The following is a 15,749-nucleotide window of genomic DNA, read 5'->3' on the forward strand; positions in this document are numbered from 1 at the left end:
CTTCATTCTAATAATGCGATTGTGTCTGCACTATAAGAACTGAGACTGGTTTACTTTTGATCCTTTAGGCATGTCACACTCATAATTTTTACTTGCACAAAACATTTGTAAAAAATATTTAAGCCACTAACTATACACTGTAAAACAGGCTTTTGCACAGTCACTAAACACCTCCTCTAGCTTTTACTTGGGAAACAAATGAGTAAGACTTTGATTTGATTGGCTAAGCAGTGAAGTCTCGAGGGCTAAGATCCACCTTTTACCAGTAGGTGAGCCAATGAGGTGCCACCAAACAAATGCATGCAGAAGGTGCATTATTATTCCATTATATATAATTGCTAATGCCATTCATATTTTCAACTTCACCCAACAAAGAGGATGGCGAACACAGGTGAGTCTTTAAGCCCACTCTGCAACTTTGTTAACCAGGTTAACAAACTATAAAATATTTATTGCTGTCTGAATTGAAGCACGTCTAATTTAATGGGTAACCAATTTGTAAAATAACAATTCGAAACTACAGTAGCTTAAGAAGAAGTAATAGAGTGCTTTCATAAAAATCTGAATTATATATTTTTGTAAACTTAAACTTGTTTTGGGGTCCTTCTGTTGAACTGTTTCATTTTCCCACATTTATTTCTCTTACTACTAAATATTTACATGAAGAAACCTCACTTTGTAGGATAAGAATGACTCAGCAAACAATAAATAGCTCAAACTGGAAGCTTTTAAGTCTCCCTAAGGACTTGATTGTTTTTTCTTACTCGGTTATTCGAGTAAGAAAAAACAATCAGGTTTAATAACCGCTGATAATTATCTGCATATTTTCACTGGCAGTCAGGACAGTGTACCTTTACTCCTATTTTACAGGCTCATATTCATCACACTATATGATAAGAACAAGTCAACATGCGAGTGAAATTATCTTGTAAGGAATATAGCATGAAAGGGGAGCTAAATGTCAGGTTCTTTTTCAGGCCATCTTCTACTTAAACTAAAAGCCAAATTGAGAAACGAATTATTTTAATAGCTGAACTCAACACTCTGTTTACCTTACGGTGTTTAAATAACTAGGACGATTTACATCAGCCACTTTAATAAGTACACCTTGATAGCAAGACCCCCTTTTAGCTTCAGAACTTTCTCAGTTCTTCTTGGTATCGATTCCAGTAGCTGCTATAAATAAGCTTTAGAGAATTTGGACCATGCTGAAATGACTCTTCTATTATTTAATTTTTGGTGAGCCTTGTATGCCGTGTGACAGGTTAATTAAATTTTTGAGATGATGAACAGCTGAGCAGGTGTACCTAACAAAGTGGCTGGGTCATGTACATGTATTTGAATATTATTGCTAGATTGTTGCGGCACTAACAATGAAGCAAAGATACTCTCTGGATCACTACATTACACATGCCAAATGACATGTAGCCACAGTGCGGTTTGCATTAGTACATCCTTCCTTATCAGCGTGTTTGCATGTACCTTTGTACAAGTAAAGCAGGTGTCATATTTCATCTAACCTTTCACGTGAACAGTAATTAGTTTCCTTTGGCAATGATCATCAATAATGCATTTTTGTGTCAGGATGATTTGTCACTTAAAACCTGTATCTAAAAAAGAAAGTGGTGTAGTTTTAATTAATTTAATGAAACGTTTTTTCTGCCATGTTCAAGGTACCAAGGATATTTCCTATGAGGAACTGAAGGCTCTTGTGGGAAAGAGCCCAAATCTCATTCTGATTGATGTCCGCAGTGAAGAGGAGGTAGCAAAAGGACATATTCCAGGATGCACCAATATCCCACGTGAGATTGTTTTTCAAGTTCTGTACGTTTTCTCTAAGTTTTCATTTGCATATTCATGTTTTATACCTTCGTCTCTTCTTTGATTCCTTCAGTTGATACAGTGGAGACTGCTTTTGCAATGAATCCAGAGGAATTCAAGGCCAAGTATGGCATAAAGAAGCCACAGCTGGATGCACCAGAGCTGGTGTTTTCCTGCCAGACGGGCAGGCGATCAGGACTGGCCATCGGCAAAGTCCAACAGCTGGGATATGTGACGTAAATAATTTATTGCTTATAATACACAATACACACACATACATGGACAAGGCCCATTAAAAAAACTCCAAGTCTTCTTCATTAACACAAAGGCAATAAGCCCTTAAGACTGTAGAGAGCCATCTTTGGTTGTTGTTGTTGTTGTTGTTGTTTTTAAAAATGTGCAGCATTCTACTGCATGTTTATGATGTAATAATAACAGCTTTTATATTCTGACATCTTTCATCTCTGTTCTCTATTTCAGCGCATGCAATTATACTGGTGGATACAGCGAGTGGTCTAAGAAAGAAGGAAAGTGATTCACGCTAAAGGAGAGTTTCATATGTCTTCATCCAATCAGCAACTGTGAAATTTAGATGTTTTAATCTTCTGGTGATTTTTTTCACACTGTGCAATATTGAATTTTATATTTATGAATAATTACAAAGAAATTAAATTATTACATTTACTTGGAAAGAATTGTGTTCTGTTTGTTCATTTTTAAGGATGAAAAATATTGCAAGATCCCAAAAGATATAATAAATACATGCTTAATGATGTCTTTGCAAACAGAGGTGCACGTAATGAGCCTGATAAACACCACAAAATTACAGCTGTACAGTACAAAGTACCAGTGGTAGAGTGACTTTTATTGCATCATTAATAATTATTTATCATCATAAAATTAAGAGCTTTGCTAACATTATCAGAGAAAAGCGCCTTGAAAGGTTTTTGCCACCTTTCTGATTTTTAGTTTTATGCCTCTTTGTCACACTTAAATGTTTCAGATCTGCAAAAACATTTTAACATCAGGCAAAAATAACACTAAAACTAGAACTAAATACACAATACAGCTTTTAAAAGATTTCAATTATTATGGGAAAAAATATCCAAACCAAGAAGGCCCCATGTGAAGAAGCCATTGTCAGCTCTTTGTTAAATCATGAATTAACTGTGGTTAGCCACATCTTTTTGAAAAGCTGAGTTCGATTTCACTATCTACGCTATCTACACTTGGCGTGATTACTGCGAGACCTGTTGAATCAAGAAATCACTCTGTTTGACAAAGTGAAGCAGGTGAAAAGACAACAAAAAGCAACACATCATGCCATGATCTGAAACTGTTCAGACTACTTCCATCAGGAAGGAGGTTCTGCAGCATCCGGTCCCGTACCAGCAGACTGAGAGACAGCTTTTTCCATCAGGCCATCAGACTGCTGAACACTTCATAGACACCTCAGCTTCACTACTGGAACTTTAACATTATGCACTCCATACTGTACAGTAACGCCACTGTTTTGCACATGTCTCACTCTGTATATTTTATTTTATATATTTTATTTATTGTTTACTCTATTTAATTTGTAAAATATGTGTACACACACACACACACACACACACACACACACACACACACACACACACGTAGCAAAATATTTAGTATACACATCCAGAAATGCATATACTATTATATATTGTACATATATTTATTAGTTTCAGATGTAGCCATTCTTGTATTTTGCTTGTTTACATTATTGTATTTTGCACAACTCTGTTGCTTGTGAAGCTCGCACACAAGAATTTCACTCACATGTGCTGTACCAATGTACCTGCACATGTGATGTGACAATAAAAGTGATTTGATTTGATTTGAAAAGACTCAAGAACAGATGATAAACAAGGTCATTCACATCGATCAGTCAGTCTAAGGCTTTAAGACTCTAGTGAACCACACTCATGAACCCAGCCTACCAAAATGACTTGAAGAGTGCATCGATGACTCATGGAGGAGGTCACAAAAGAACCCAGAACAATATCTAAAGAACTGCAAAACATTGGGGAAAATAATCTGTTGACTGATAAGACAAATGTTTAACTCTTTGAAGGCTTTCAGTCCCATTACGTCTGTCCTAAAACTAACAAACGCAGGATTGCATAAAAAAGAACATAAAACAAACCCTCCAATTTGACTGTGGTAAATTAATTCTGCAAAGAAGAGTAGCCAAAAACTCCTCCCCGGTGATGTGAAAGACTCATTTCCAGTTACTTAATTTTTCTTGCTGCCAAGGACAGAACAACCACTGGACAGATTTATACTGCACTTATCTTTTTTCACACAGAGCCAGATGGATTTGGATAGCTTTTATCATATATGAAATAATCATTTAAACAGTGTGGTGTATTACTCAGGTTATCTTTTGTTATTACTAGTATTTGATTGATGATCTGAAACAGTTAAGTGTAACAAATGTAGGGGAAAAAACTGAGAAATTACAAAGGAGGCGAGTACTTGTCACTGTATATGAACAGTTTTTTATGAAAAATAAAAATAAATAAATTACTTTCTTATGATCTAATATGCCTAAATATATAGACATTTTTACAATCAAATGTAAATGTTCCAAAACATACTTTTTAAACTACTGCCTATTATATGCTTAGATATAAATTAATTAAACTAAATTAAATCCATTAAAACTAAATAGTAAGTTAAAAAACAGTTAGCAATACAATACATACCAATAAAAACCATGTTCAAAACTGGGTAAAAAATATTATTATTATTATTATTATTATTATTATTATTACAATGAATATGATGATGATGTCAAATATTTTAAACAACTAATAAATAATAAATAATTTTCAAATTACATACAGATGCTTTCCTGGATTGGTATGGTATGAGTCAACAGCCTAATTACGGGAACAAAGTTCTGATCCCATATTAAATTAGGTTAGGTTGCTGATTTAGCACAAAGACAACAACTGAAAATGCTGAAAGAAATGCAACAGGTAATTGTTTAAGTTATAGCTATTCCTGATTCATGGTAGAAAAGAAAATGGATAAAAAGGTTTAGAGATTAATAAAGATGAAAATTACTAGCAAATTAGCAAATTACTAGCTAACGCTAACTAGCAAGTAGCGTTAGCATGCTAAGCTAGGAGTTTGTTTTTTCAAATGGCCTCTCCAGGTGCTGCGTTTGATCATGCTAATGGGAAAGCAAAGGCAAAAGCTGGGCTTAAGGACAGGAGGAGGGCTTTTGTTGCTTTTGTGGACTGACACCGAAGTTTCTACACAAAAGCTGAACTGCACTGGTGAGTCAAAGCAGCTGAGACTGCACCAAATAAAAGAGGCATAACAGGGAGACAAATGAGGATTAAGGTAGGGTTTGATCAAATATTAAAATGACAATGTCCTTGGATAAAAGGGGTTATTTTTTTTATATTTACACACCATGTATTAGAAAAATGCAGTATTTTGATATCTACAGGTCATTTTATCAGGGACACTTAATTCAACTTCTTATTGATGCAAATGTCTGATGGCAATCAAATAGCAGCAGTTGAATTTATTTAGGTAAGTAAACATGGTCACGATGACTATGCTGAAGTTCAAGATGAGCCTCAGGATAAAGAATGAGTTGGTATGATTGTTGATGCCGGCGGGGCGGGTCTGAGTATTTCTGCTGAACTGCTGGTATTTTCCCACACAGTCATCTCTATGGTTTACTGAAAACGGTCCAAAAAAAGGAAAATATGAGGTGAGTGGCAGTTGTCTTGCCCAACCTTGAAGCAGATGGGCTACAGCCACAGTAGACCACACAGGGTGCCAGCTAAGAACAAGAAATTGAGGCTACAAATCACACAGGCTTACTAAAATTAGAAGTAGAAGATTGGAAAAGATGCCTGGTCTGATGAGTCACAGTTTATCCTGCAATACTTGGGTGTTATGATCACAATTTAGTGTAAACAGCATGAAAGCATGAATCCATCCGGTCTTGTATCATCAGTTCAGGCTGCTGGTGGTTCATTTTTTGTGGGGGGATATTTTCTTGGCACGCTTTGGGATCCTTATTGCCTATCCGGTTGTTCAGTGATGACGCGACGAATCCTACTTCCGGGTCTAAAGTAGTCTGCGTTTAATATGGCTTTTGTGTTGTTAACATGTTTAATGTTATGTATTTTCTTCTATTTGATCTCAAAAAGCTCCTAAAACAGTCAGTGATCACTGCTGACCTACCTAAAAAGTTGTGCAAATATGTACCCATAACTTGTTTTTCAAAATATTAATAAAAGGGGTGTGTCTCCAAACAGCCATCTCTTTCCTGACAATTCCCTTTGTGCATATTCTCTTACATATGATAAGTCAACATTGAAACACCTGCGGCCTTTAGTCAGGTGCGGCTAATGTATGTACAAAACAGGATTTCCCCTGATTTTAGCTTGTGCGGCTAATATTCAGGTGCGCTTTGTAGTCCGGGAAATACGGTAACTTAAAATAAAACTTCAATGGATTTTTATTGTATCAATTAAAGCTATAAATTATATCATAAATGTTAAGTCTCTACATAAATTAACTTATTCTTCAGGATATGGTGAATAACATTTTATCAATAGATGATTAATTGGTTACCAATAATTTATTACTGAACAATTACTGTTAGTGCCTCCATCTAAATTTACTGCAGCATAAAGATAACTAACAGGAAGCTAGTTGTCCCAGCAGCTCCTGGAACAAAGGCTAATGTTTTGTTGTATTGATCCAGTTAATTGCACAGTTGCAGCGGCTGGCCCCTGGTGTGCAGGGATTCAAATGGAAGCCCTCCAACCTGGTATGTACACACAAATATAGACATATACACATAACTGGAACCTCTGTGCATTACATCGTCTCTTTTCTTGCTACATCAGCCCTTGTCCATTTGAAAGAGAGCATGTGTCCCTGTGTGTGGCCATGTAATGAGCCTGACCCTGAGGAGCTGAGTGCCTTCGCAGATCTGTATGGTTCCCTCAGATTGCTTCTATCTTTTCAGGTAGAAAAACAACTCAGATGAATTCTGAAATGCACTTTTCTTGTTTTTCAGTCGTAACACAAGTAGTGTGAGTCTCATGTTTTTTTAAAATAACTTGCAATGTACAGGTAAAAGACACAAGACACTGCACTTCAGAGTGGCAAGCCCATCTAGAGGCATTCCTGCGCACATTCACTTTGGCTAATGCCGGGGTATGAACAGATCTGTTTCCCCATCTCGAGTTACATGTTAAGCTTCAAGCAAAAAAAGTTTACATGTTTCTTATTTTTCATAGATACAAATCCACCTCAAACTCAAAATCAACCAGGAGGCCTCGCTGCGGGAATTTAGGTACGAGTGCATCGATGTATATCATAGCTTCTGTTTTTGAAAGCCTCCCTCTTGTTAGAGCATCTCACAATTAATGACTTTGCTTTTGGTTCATTAAGGATCTCACTTCATAAACAGAATTTAGCTAATTATTTTTGAGTAAGTTTAAAAAGTAACTGCAATATAAAAAAGTTGAAGCAAAAGTGTATTGCCGTAGATCATTGTAACTGCCTCGAGTGGTTTGTCTTGGAGTAAAAACATAAAAACAAGACAAAGGGCTGACTGTGCTAAACCCTCTTGAGTGGAGTCTGGATTGTAAATTAAAAAGGAATGGAAATATCCGTCTCTGTTTTATGAACTGCTGACATAGTCATCTTGCGTTCTTGCAGTGTCAAGGTCAAGAGAAGAGTTGCACTGGCGGACCAACTGTTACTGACCCTGGACGTCACCTGTTCTGTACCGTCAGTAATGCCGCTTTTAAAGGTTTGACCGGAATAAGTGCCTTCTATTGATCCGTCTGATTTTCTCTTCTCCCCTTGAATTTAAAGGCCTCCGTGCTGTGTGAAGAAAGGGTGCTGGTGTGTGAGAGGACACCCTGCTATAGGAGGCAGGGTGCCACTCAGCATCCCACCACAAACCATGGAGCAGGGCCTCTTTGGGGATCTGAGTGTTCAGGTGGTTACACTCCTGACCCCCTGTCTGCTGCCATATCCCAATGTGGCAACAGAACTTACTCACATACAAATATCCTTTTCATGTTTTATCATACATCTGTACCACACAGTCTCATTTCCTGTCATGGTAGGCAAAGGAATTGAAAAGAAGGAAATTCAGACTAGGGCCTGACTCATTTCAGGGGTATTTGGGCATCTGATTTGGATTAGTCTTCCTTGACATGTTTCCATGTGTTGGTATACAACCCCAGTAACATTCCTGTCACTGGGCCCTCTGGCTTCTTTCAAAAACTTCCTGCTGTTCTGGACTGTCAAGAGCTGGGACTATATAGACTTTACTGCTCTTCTTTCAAAGGTAATCACTGATGGGAACAGCATGTTCTGATGTTCAGGGTGTATTTTAATTCTTTTTGCTGAGAGGTTTGATTTCCCAATAAAAAGAGTGTAAAACGAACCTGATGTAGGTCCAAAGTCCGGAACAGTTAATCCTGTCCTTACAGGACATTAAGACATTGAAACAATTAGAACTTGGATTTGTTACCTTTGTTGAAGAAAACTAATTTCAACCACCTGCGTGGGTTTATGAGAGAATGAGCCCAAGCCTGAGGCTGCTAAATAAGACTTTTATGGATCTCATAAGCCCAACATTTGAATGGGAAAGGCAAAACCAAACAGAACAATGGACGCAGAACATATAACATAAACAAAAGCATTAAGCACTAAAAGAAAATGGACTCTAGAATTTACTTTCTGTCACAACACAGTGGTTGTCCCTGCACTCTAAAAACCTGCCTCATGAGAATGGGGTTCATCTGCAACTAATTTGCACTTGACATTTATTTCCAATACAAGATTTAGTGCTTCAGTCACGCTGCAAAATATTCTCATAGCAGCGACTCCAGTTGTGGATAAAGGGTTTGACCTAACTGTCTGTCTTACCCATGAATTACTGTGCTTTTCTTAAAGTAATATACTTAAAAGTTTGTTTGTTTGTTTTTTCAGAAGGATTTACATAATTTTTCATGCTAATAGCTTTTGGGATGAGCAGTGTTTCATTTTTGTTTCATTGATATTGTCACAGTGACAGTGCAAAAAGCATGTGGAATGTGAACTGTGTGCAACGTGCAGACTGAATGTTTGACTTGATGGCAGTGCCAGATAAAAAGATAGGACAACCAGAGTTGCTGCAAATCTATCAGGACCTGTTTTGTTGCAAAATATTCAGCAGTTGACAAGACACATCCACAAGACCGCCAGTGCCATGCAAGGAAAAGTCTGTCCCATCAGAGTTACAAAAAGCTTTTAGTAACATCCCCTGCAATTAAACCCATCAAGTTTTTCGGGTTTAAATTTGGACCAAACTGATGGACATACAGACAGCAGCATTATAGTTTCCCAAAATGTATTTTGCAAATTAGTTCTATATGGCATATTTGAACAGATAAGATCATTTGACTTGCAGAGTAATAGTCTTATAAATATTATATGGTTTCTCCTGTCAATGAGTACCTAACAAGCAGGACGCTCTTCTCTAAAAAAGACCAAACTGTCTTCTTGTGTCCAGACAGCAGTCCAGTAAAATGAGCCTAATTTAAGTCTTTATTAACCATTTACTCCTCCTTGAATCGCTACCTTATCGTGGTGGAGGGGTTTGTGTGTCACAGGGATCCCAGGGGCTATGTTGTCTGGGGGCTTTTGCCCCCTGGTAGGGTCTCCCATGGCAAATTGGCCCTGGGTGAGGGACCAGACAAAGAGCGATTCATAAGACTCTTATGAAAAGGAAACCGAGGGAACAGTTTACCCTGCCCGGGATAGGGTTACCGGGGCCTCGCCCTGGAGCCAGGCCCGGGGAGGGTGCCCGAGGGCGAGCGTCTGGTGGCCGGGCCTTAGTCCATGGGGCCCGGCCGGGCACAGCCCGAAGAGGAGACATGGGCCCATCCTCCCGCAGGCCCACCACCCGCAGGAGGCGCCATAGGGGTCGGGTGCATTGTGTGCCGGGTGGCGGCCAGGAGCGGAGGCCCTGGCGGACTGACCCCCGGCTGCCAAGACTGGCAATAGGGACATGGAATGTCACCTCTCTGGTGGGGAAGGAGCCTGAGTTAGTGCGTGAGGTTGAGAGGTACCGGCTAGATATAGTTGGGCTCACCTCTACGCATGGCTTGGGCTCTGGAACCAGTCTCCTGGAGAGGGGCTGGACTCTGTCTCAGTCTGGAGTTGCCCTTGGTGAGAGGCGGCGGGCTGGGGTGGGTATCCTAATATCCCCTCGGCTTGCTGCCGGTACGTTGGGGTTTTTCCCGGTGGACGAGAGGGTTTGTTCCCTGCGCCTTAGGGTCGGGGAACGGGTCCTGACTGTCATCTGCGCTTATGCGCCAAGTGGCAGTTCAGAGTACCCAGCCTTCTTAGAGTCCCTGGGGGGGGTGCTGGAGGGTGCTCCACCTGGAGACTCTGTTGTCCTGCTGGGAGACTTCAATGCTCACGTGGGTAACGACAGCGAGACCTGGAGGGGCGTGATTGGGAGGAACGGCCTCCCTGATCTGAACCCGAGCGGTGCTCTGTTACTGGACTTCTGTGCTAATCACAGTTTGGCCATAACGAACACCCTGTTCGAACATAAGAGTGTCCATAAGTGCACGTGGCACCAGGACGCTCTAGGCCGTAGGTCGATGATCGATTTTGTAATCGTATCAGCAGACCTGCGACCATATGTTCTGGACACTCGGGTAAAGAGAGGGGCTGAGCTGTCAACTGATCACCACCTGGTGGTGAGTTGGATCAGGTGGCGGGGGAAGACGCTGGACAGACCTGGTGCACCTAAACGCGTAGTGAGGGTGTGCTGGGAACGTCTAGCAGAGGCCCCAGTCCGCGAGATCTTCAACGCACACCTCCGGCAGAGCTTCAACAGCATTCCGAGGGAGACTGGGGACATTGAGTCCGAATGGACCATGTTCAGCGTCTCCATTGCCGAAGCTGCTGCATTGAGCTGCGGCCGCAAGGTGGTTGGTGCCTGCCGTGGTGGTAATCCCCGAACCAAATGGTGGACACCAGAGGTGAAGGGAGCCACTAGGCTGAAGAAGGAGTCCTATCGGGCTTGGTTAGCCTGTGGGACTCCGGAGGCAGCCGACAGGTATCGACAGGCCAAGCGGAATGCGGCTCGGGCAGTGGCTGAAGCAAAAACTCGGGTGTGGGAGGAGTTCGGAGAGGCGATGGAAAAAGACTTTCGGACTGCCTCGAAGAGATTCTGGCAAACCGTCAGACGTCTCAGGAGGGGAAAGCGGTGCTCTACCTGCACTGTGTATAGTGCTGGCGGAGCGCTGCTGGCGTCGACTGAGAAAATTGTCAGGCGGTGGAAGGAATACTTCGAGGACCTCCTTAATCCCACTGACACGTCTTCCGAGGAGGAAGCAGAGTCTGGGGATGAGGTGAATGACCCGCCAATTTCCGGGGGCGAGGTCACTGAGGCAGTTAAACAACTCCTTGGTGGCAGAGCCCCTGGTGTTGATGAGATCCGCCCCGAGTTCCTGAAGGCTCTGGACGTTGTAGGGCTGTCCTGGTTGACACGCCTCTGCAATGTTGCGTGGAGATCAGGGGCAGTACCTGTGGACTGGCAGACCGGGGTGGTGGTCCCCATCTTTAAGAAAGGGGACCGGAGGGTGTGTTCCAACTACAGGGGGATCACACTCCTCAGTCTCCCTGGGAAAGTCTATGCCAGGGTGCTGGAAAGGAGAGTTCGTCCGTTAGTCGAACCTCGGATACAGGAGGAACAATGCGGTTTTCGTCCTGGTCGCGGAACACTGGACCAGCTCTTTATCCTCTCCAGGATACTTGAGGGTGCATGGGAGTTTGCCCAACCAGTCTACATGTGTTTTGTGGACTTGGAGAAGGCATTCGACCGTGTCCCTCGGGGTGTCCTGTGGGAGGTGTTGCGGGAATATGGGGTGTCTGGCCCATTGCTACGGGCCATTCGATCCCTATACAACCGTTGCAAGAGCTTGGTTCGCATTGCCGGCAATAAGTCGGACTCGTTCCCGGTGGGTGAGGGGCTCCGCCAGGGCTGCCCTTTGTCTCCGGTTCTGTTCATAATTTTTATGGACAGGATTTCTAGGCGCAGCCAAGTGGCGGAGGGCTTTCGCTTTGGTGGCCTCAGAATCTCATCTCTGATTTTTGCAGATGATGTGGTTCTGTTGGCTTCATAGGGTGAGGGCCTCCAGCTCGCACTGGAACGGTTCGCAGCGGGAATGAGGATCAGCACCTCCAAATCTGAGGCCATGGTTCTCAGCCGGAAAAGGGTGGAGTGCCCACTCCGGGTCGGGGATGAGTTCCTGCCCCAAGTGGAGGAGTTCAAGTATCTCGGGGTCTTGTTCGCGAGTGATGGGAGAAGGGAGCCGGAGATCGACAGACGGATTGGGGCTGCAGCTGCAGTAATGCGGACGCTGCACCGGTCCGTCGTGGTGAAGAGGGAGCTGAGTGTAAAAGCGAGGCTCTCAATTTACCGGTCGATCTACGTCCCTACCCTCACCTATGGCCACGAGCTGTGGGTAGTGACCGAAAGAACGAGATCGCGGATACAAGCGGCAGAAATGAGCTTCCTCCGAAGGGTGGCTGGCCTCTCCCTTAGAGATAGGGTGAGAAGTTCGGCCATCCGGGAGGGGCTCAGAGTAGAGCAGCTGCTGCTCCACATCGAAAGGAGCCAGCTGAGGTGGTTCGGGCATCTGACAAGGATGCCCCCTGGGCGCCTCCTGGGTGAGGTGTTCCAGGCATGTCCCACCGGGAGGAGGCCCCGGGGCAGACCCAGGACACGCTGGAGAGATTATATCTCTCGGCTGGCCTGGGAACGCCTTGGTATTCCCCCGGATAAGCTGGAGGAGGTGGCTGGGGAGAGGGAGGTCTGGGCCTCTTTGCTTAGGCTGCTGCCCCCGCGACCCGGCCCCGGACAAAGCGGATGAGGATGGATGGATGGATTAACCATTTAGTCATTTAGATTTTATTTTAAGCAGTAGTAGCAGGTATTTAAAACCTTACCCTAAAGAGAGCTATCAAAAAGAAACACATTAGTCTGGAAGCTACATTTTAAAAAGACTTAACAGTCGCTCTTTTGTACACAAGGCAGACTGGAGCAGTGTGATTAAACGCACTCATGTGGTGATAACAGTCAAAAGGCGGCCCTTTTATCAGAAACTGCTCTTTCACAATAAGTGTCTCCCCCTGTGTATACAATAAATCATAACTACAAACAAAACCGACAGTCTGTATTAATCAGCAGTAGTCTATCCATTCACATTTACACAATGAAACCTGAAAACGCCCCGTAATCTATTCTGCTTCACACTGTCTCTGACTATTTCCATCTTCCATCAACATTTATCTTATTTAAGAAGTTTGATTTGGGATGAAAAGAAACACGTTTGACACGCTATTTTTTAATGCTGACATAAAAGGCTGCAATAAATAAATAAATGCCCTGCCCAACCCAGAGGTGTGTCTTTAATTGCCAGCATGCTAGATACATGTTATGCTGGTTGTAACCCATGTGTGGCTTCATGCGAACACTGTTTTCTTCTTAAAATTCTTATCTCAAGTAACTCCCACTGTATCCATCTTATTATTTTCTTTACTTTGGCATAAATGTTTCAACATCCCCTGCAGATCTTGTGTATAGCGGCGGTACTGTGTACACAGTAGAGAAAGACAGCTGGGATGATCCAGAGCAGGAATCAAGTCTTCCCACAGTGCAGCAGAGTCTCCTGCTTTTCTTCTTCTTACAGCATAGTGACCCCTTCACCTCCCAGCTCACTGATCTTATGGGTGAGGAACCGCAGCGGCATGTACAGTCACAAAACCCTACACTGTAGACAGCCTGCCTTTCAGTTTTCCAATCCAAACATGCAAATTGTTGATCATTCAGCCACCGAGATGTTGATAGAGCTCCACCTGGAGGACATTCTGAACAACAACAGGCAGGCCCTCGTAGCAGACGTGCAGACTGAGCTGAGGAACACACTGAAATCACAAAATCACAGAAAAAAGGCATGACAAAGACATACACGCACATGCACAAACACACTAAGTGTCCTACTTCTTTTACTTAAGAGTTTTTAGTCCTGTAATGATAACTATTGCAGTCCATTATCAGAAAATGAATCAGCAACAGTTTTGATCATTGACAGCTTTTCTCTCTTTTCACTAACTATGGATTGAATTGGTTATGCAATTAAGCATTACCCTATACTCGGGTAGATTGTGATGGTTGTTTTACATTCATTTCCAACAGTTATTGACACCAGAAAAAAAAGTAATTATGTATGTTTGTGTGTATCCTTAAGCAACAAGAGAAGCTGCATGCAGCTGCTGAGGTGATTCTCGGTTCGTCCATGAGTATCGTGAGCAGCAGCAGTAGCATGGACTTCAGAAATGCCTGTCTGAACCGCATGAAGGTGTGGAAAAACTGCTTGTCTCATGGTGTGAAGCAGAACCTGAATACTGTATTCAGAGGCGTTGACAACATGTTAGGTTTGTGTTTGTCAGGTACATGACACACATGAGTTGGCAGCCTCGCTCCGTGAATCACTGTGGAGAGTGACATCGTGGAAATTCGTTCCCAAGGCAAAGTGCTTTTCTACTAAGGTGAGTGAGACGCTTTGTTTCCGCCAGCACCACCCAGTTCCTATAGCAGCTCCTCATTACCACTGTACCTCTTACACTGAACCACAATTTGATGCAATGTCATTGTTTTAACAGATGGAAGTACATCCTGAAAACGATGAGCCCACCACAGCAGAAATCTGAGAATCTCTGTGTTTATCTTAAGAGTTCTGTTATGGTTAAAGGCTGCGGAGGCAGCAGAAGAAGGGTTTGAATGTGTTTAAAAAATTTAAAGTGCTGCCAAAAGCAACATCTGTTTAACCCATAATTTATAAGTACAGTTGTTGTTATAGCTTGGTTGCACTGGTTTATTTTTGTAATAATATTCCAAATTGATCTCAGTTTTTTTCTTATCAATGGTTATACCCATAGAAAAATGTCTGTACCATATATCTATTTAGGATGTGAGGTGAAAGAGCCTCTCTTTTTACCTACATCACCATGGTAACCTGGAAAAAAAGCCGTAAAATCAGAGGCAGTGATACCTTTATATTCGTCACAGATAGCCAGAAGAATGCCCATGAGATCTTTGATGAGTATCTGTTGTTGAGATATCTCCCTAAACTGACAAGACTGAACCCTGAAATAGCCCCAGTTCAGATACTCTTCCGTGAAACATTGGCATTCATCACCAAGAACTGTGCAATCAATACAATCAATTTCACTTTGATCTGGTGGCAAACAAAAGTGATTTTCACATCTTTTGGCTATGCGCCAGTACGTTTGAATATTAAAAATTTGTAAAATGTAAAGTTTCAGAGCTCTAACATGCATCCATCCTATTAGAAATAAACAACAGCATTAAAATAATTAACTTGAGTTCAAATGTTTATTTTACCACTTTGTGTGCTAAATGCAAGATTAAAAATTATCTGTTGAATTAATTTCCTGTCTTATTTCTAATAGTTTTGAATTTTACTTGTATTCTTTATAGAATTTGGTCACTATATTATCATTATCTGATATCATAGTCATATGAGCAACCTCAACAAGTAATACAATTTGAAATATTTTCTAAATTTGAAAAAACAACACATTAATGATCATATAATTAAGGTAAGGCTATACATCGGTAAGGATGCAATTTTGTGCATTCTTATCTGATGTATGCAGTTGTTTAGACCGCATTTGTTTCTAGAGTGCAAATGAGTCTTAATAGATATAAAAACGGACAATAGGTGTTATTGCAAAAATGAGTCTGTTTTGTGTAACCTGTTATTGCGTATCGTAACAAGTTCCTAATGTGTGGGTATGTGTGCATGGACAAAAAAATG

At 41.9% G+C, this 15,749-nt stretch overlaps 2 protein-coding genes across 5 annotated transcripts; both read left to right on the top strand.

Moving 5' to 3' along the window:
• Nucleotides 1-378: 378 nt before the first annotated feature.
• Nucleotides 379-2,501, top strand: LOC101468457 (thiosulfate:glutathione sulfurtransferase-like). Its single transcript, XM_004545884.3, has 4 exons — nucleotides 379-391; nucleotides 1,674-1,802; nucleotides 1,895-2,057; nucleotides 2,302-2,501. Exons 1-4 carry the CDS (start codon nucleotides 379-381, stop codon nucleotides 2,354-2,356), a joined length of 360 nt encoding a protein of 119 aa, XP_004545941.1. The 3' UTR covers nucleotides 2,357-2,501.
• Nucleotides 2,502-4,706: 2,205 nt separating this feature from the next.
• On the top strand, nucleotides 4,707-15,347 carry top6bl (TOP6B like initiator of meiotic double strand breaks). 4 transcript variants are annotated; one of them, XM_012917655.2, is made up of 14 exons: nucleotides 4,707-4,832; nucleotides 5,012-5,135; nucleotides 6,587-6,652; nucleotides 6,732-6,853; nucleotides 6,961-7,044; nucleotides 7,128-7,183; nucleotides 7,552-7,623; nucleotides 7,711-7,906; nucleotides 8,068-8,191; nucleotides 13,480-13,638; nucleotides 13,739-13,860; nucleotides 14,157-14,267; nucleotides 14,344-14,457; nucleotides 14,572-15,347. In XM_012917655.2, the coding sequence occupies exons 1-14, from the start codon at nucleotides 4,812-4,814 to the stop codon at nucleotides 14,617-14,619; spliced, it is 1,419 nt and encodes a 472-aa protein (XP_012773109.2). In that variant the 5' UTR covers nucleotides 4,707-4,811; the 3' UTR covers nucleotides 14,620-15,347. The 4 variants fall into 4 exon arrangements, with proteins under 4 accessions (XP_012773109.2, XP_004545590.2, XP_076730705.1 ...); XM_004545533.2 differs by having other exon boundaries at nucleotides 14,359-14,457; XM_076874590.1 differs by having other exon boundaries at nucleotides 8,080-8,191.
• Nucleotides 15,348-15,749: the final 402 nt, after the last annotated feature.

The sequence above is a fragment of the Maylandia zebra genome, linkage group LG2 (genome assembly GCF_041146795.1).
Source record: "Maylandia zebra isolate NMK-2024a linkage group LG2, Mzebra_GT3a, whole genome shotgun sequence".
In the NCBI taxonomy this organism is placed as follows: domain Eukaryota; kingdom Metazoa; phylum Chordata; class Actinopteri; order Cichliformes; family Cichlidae; genus Maylandia; species Maylandia zebra.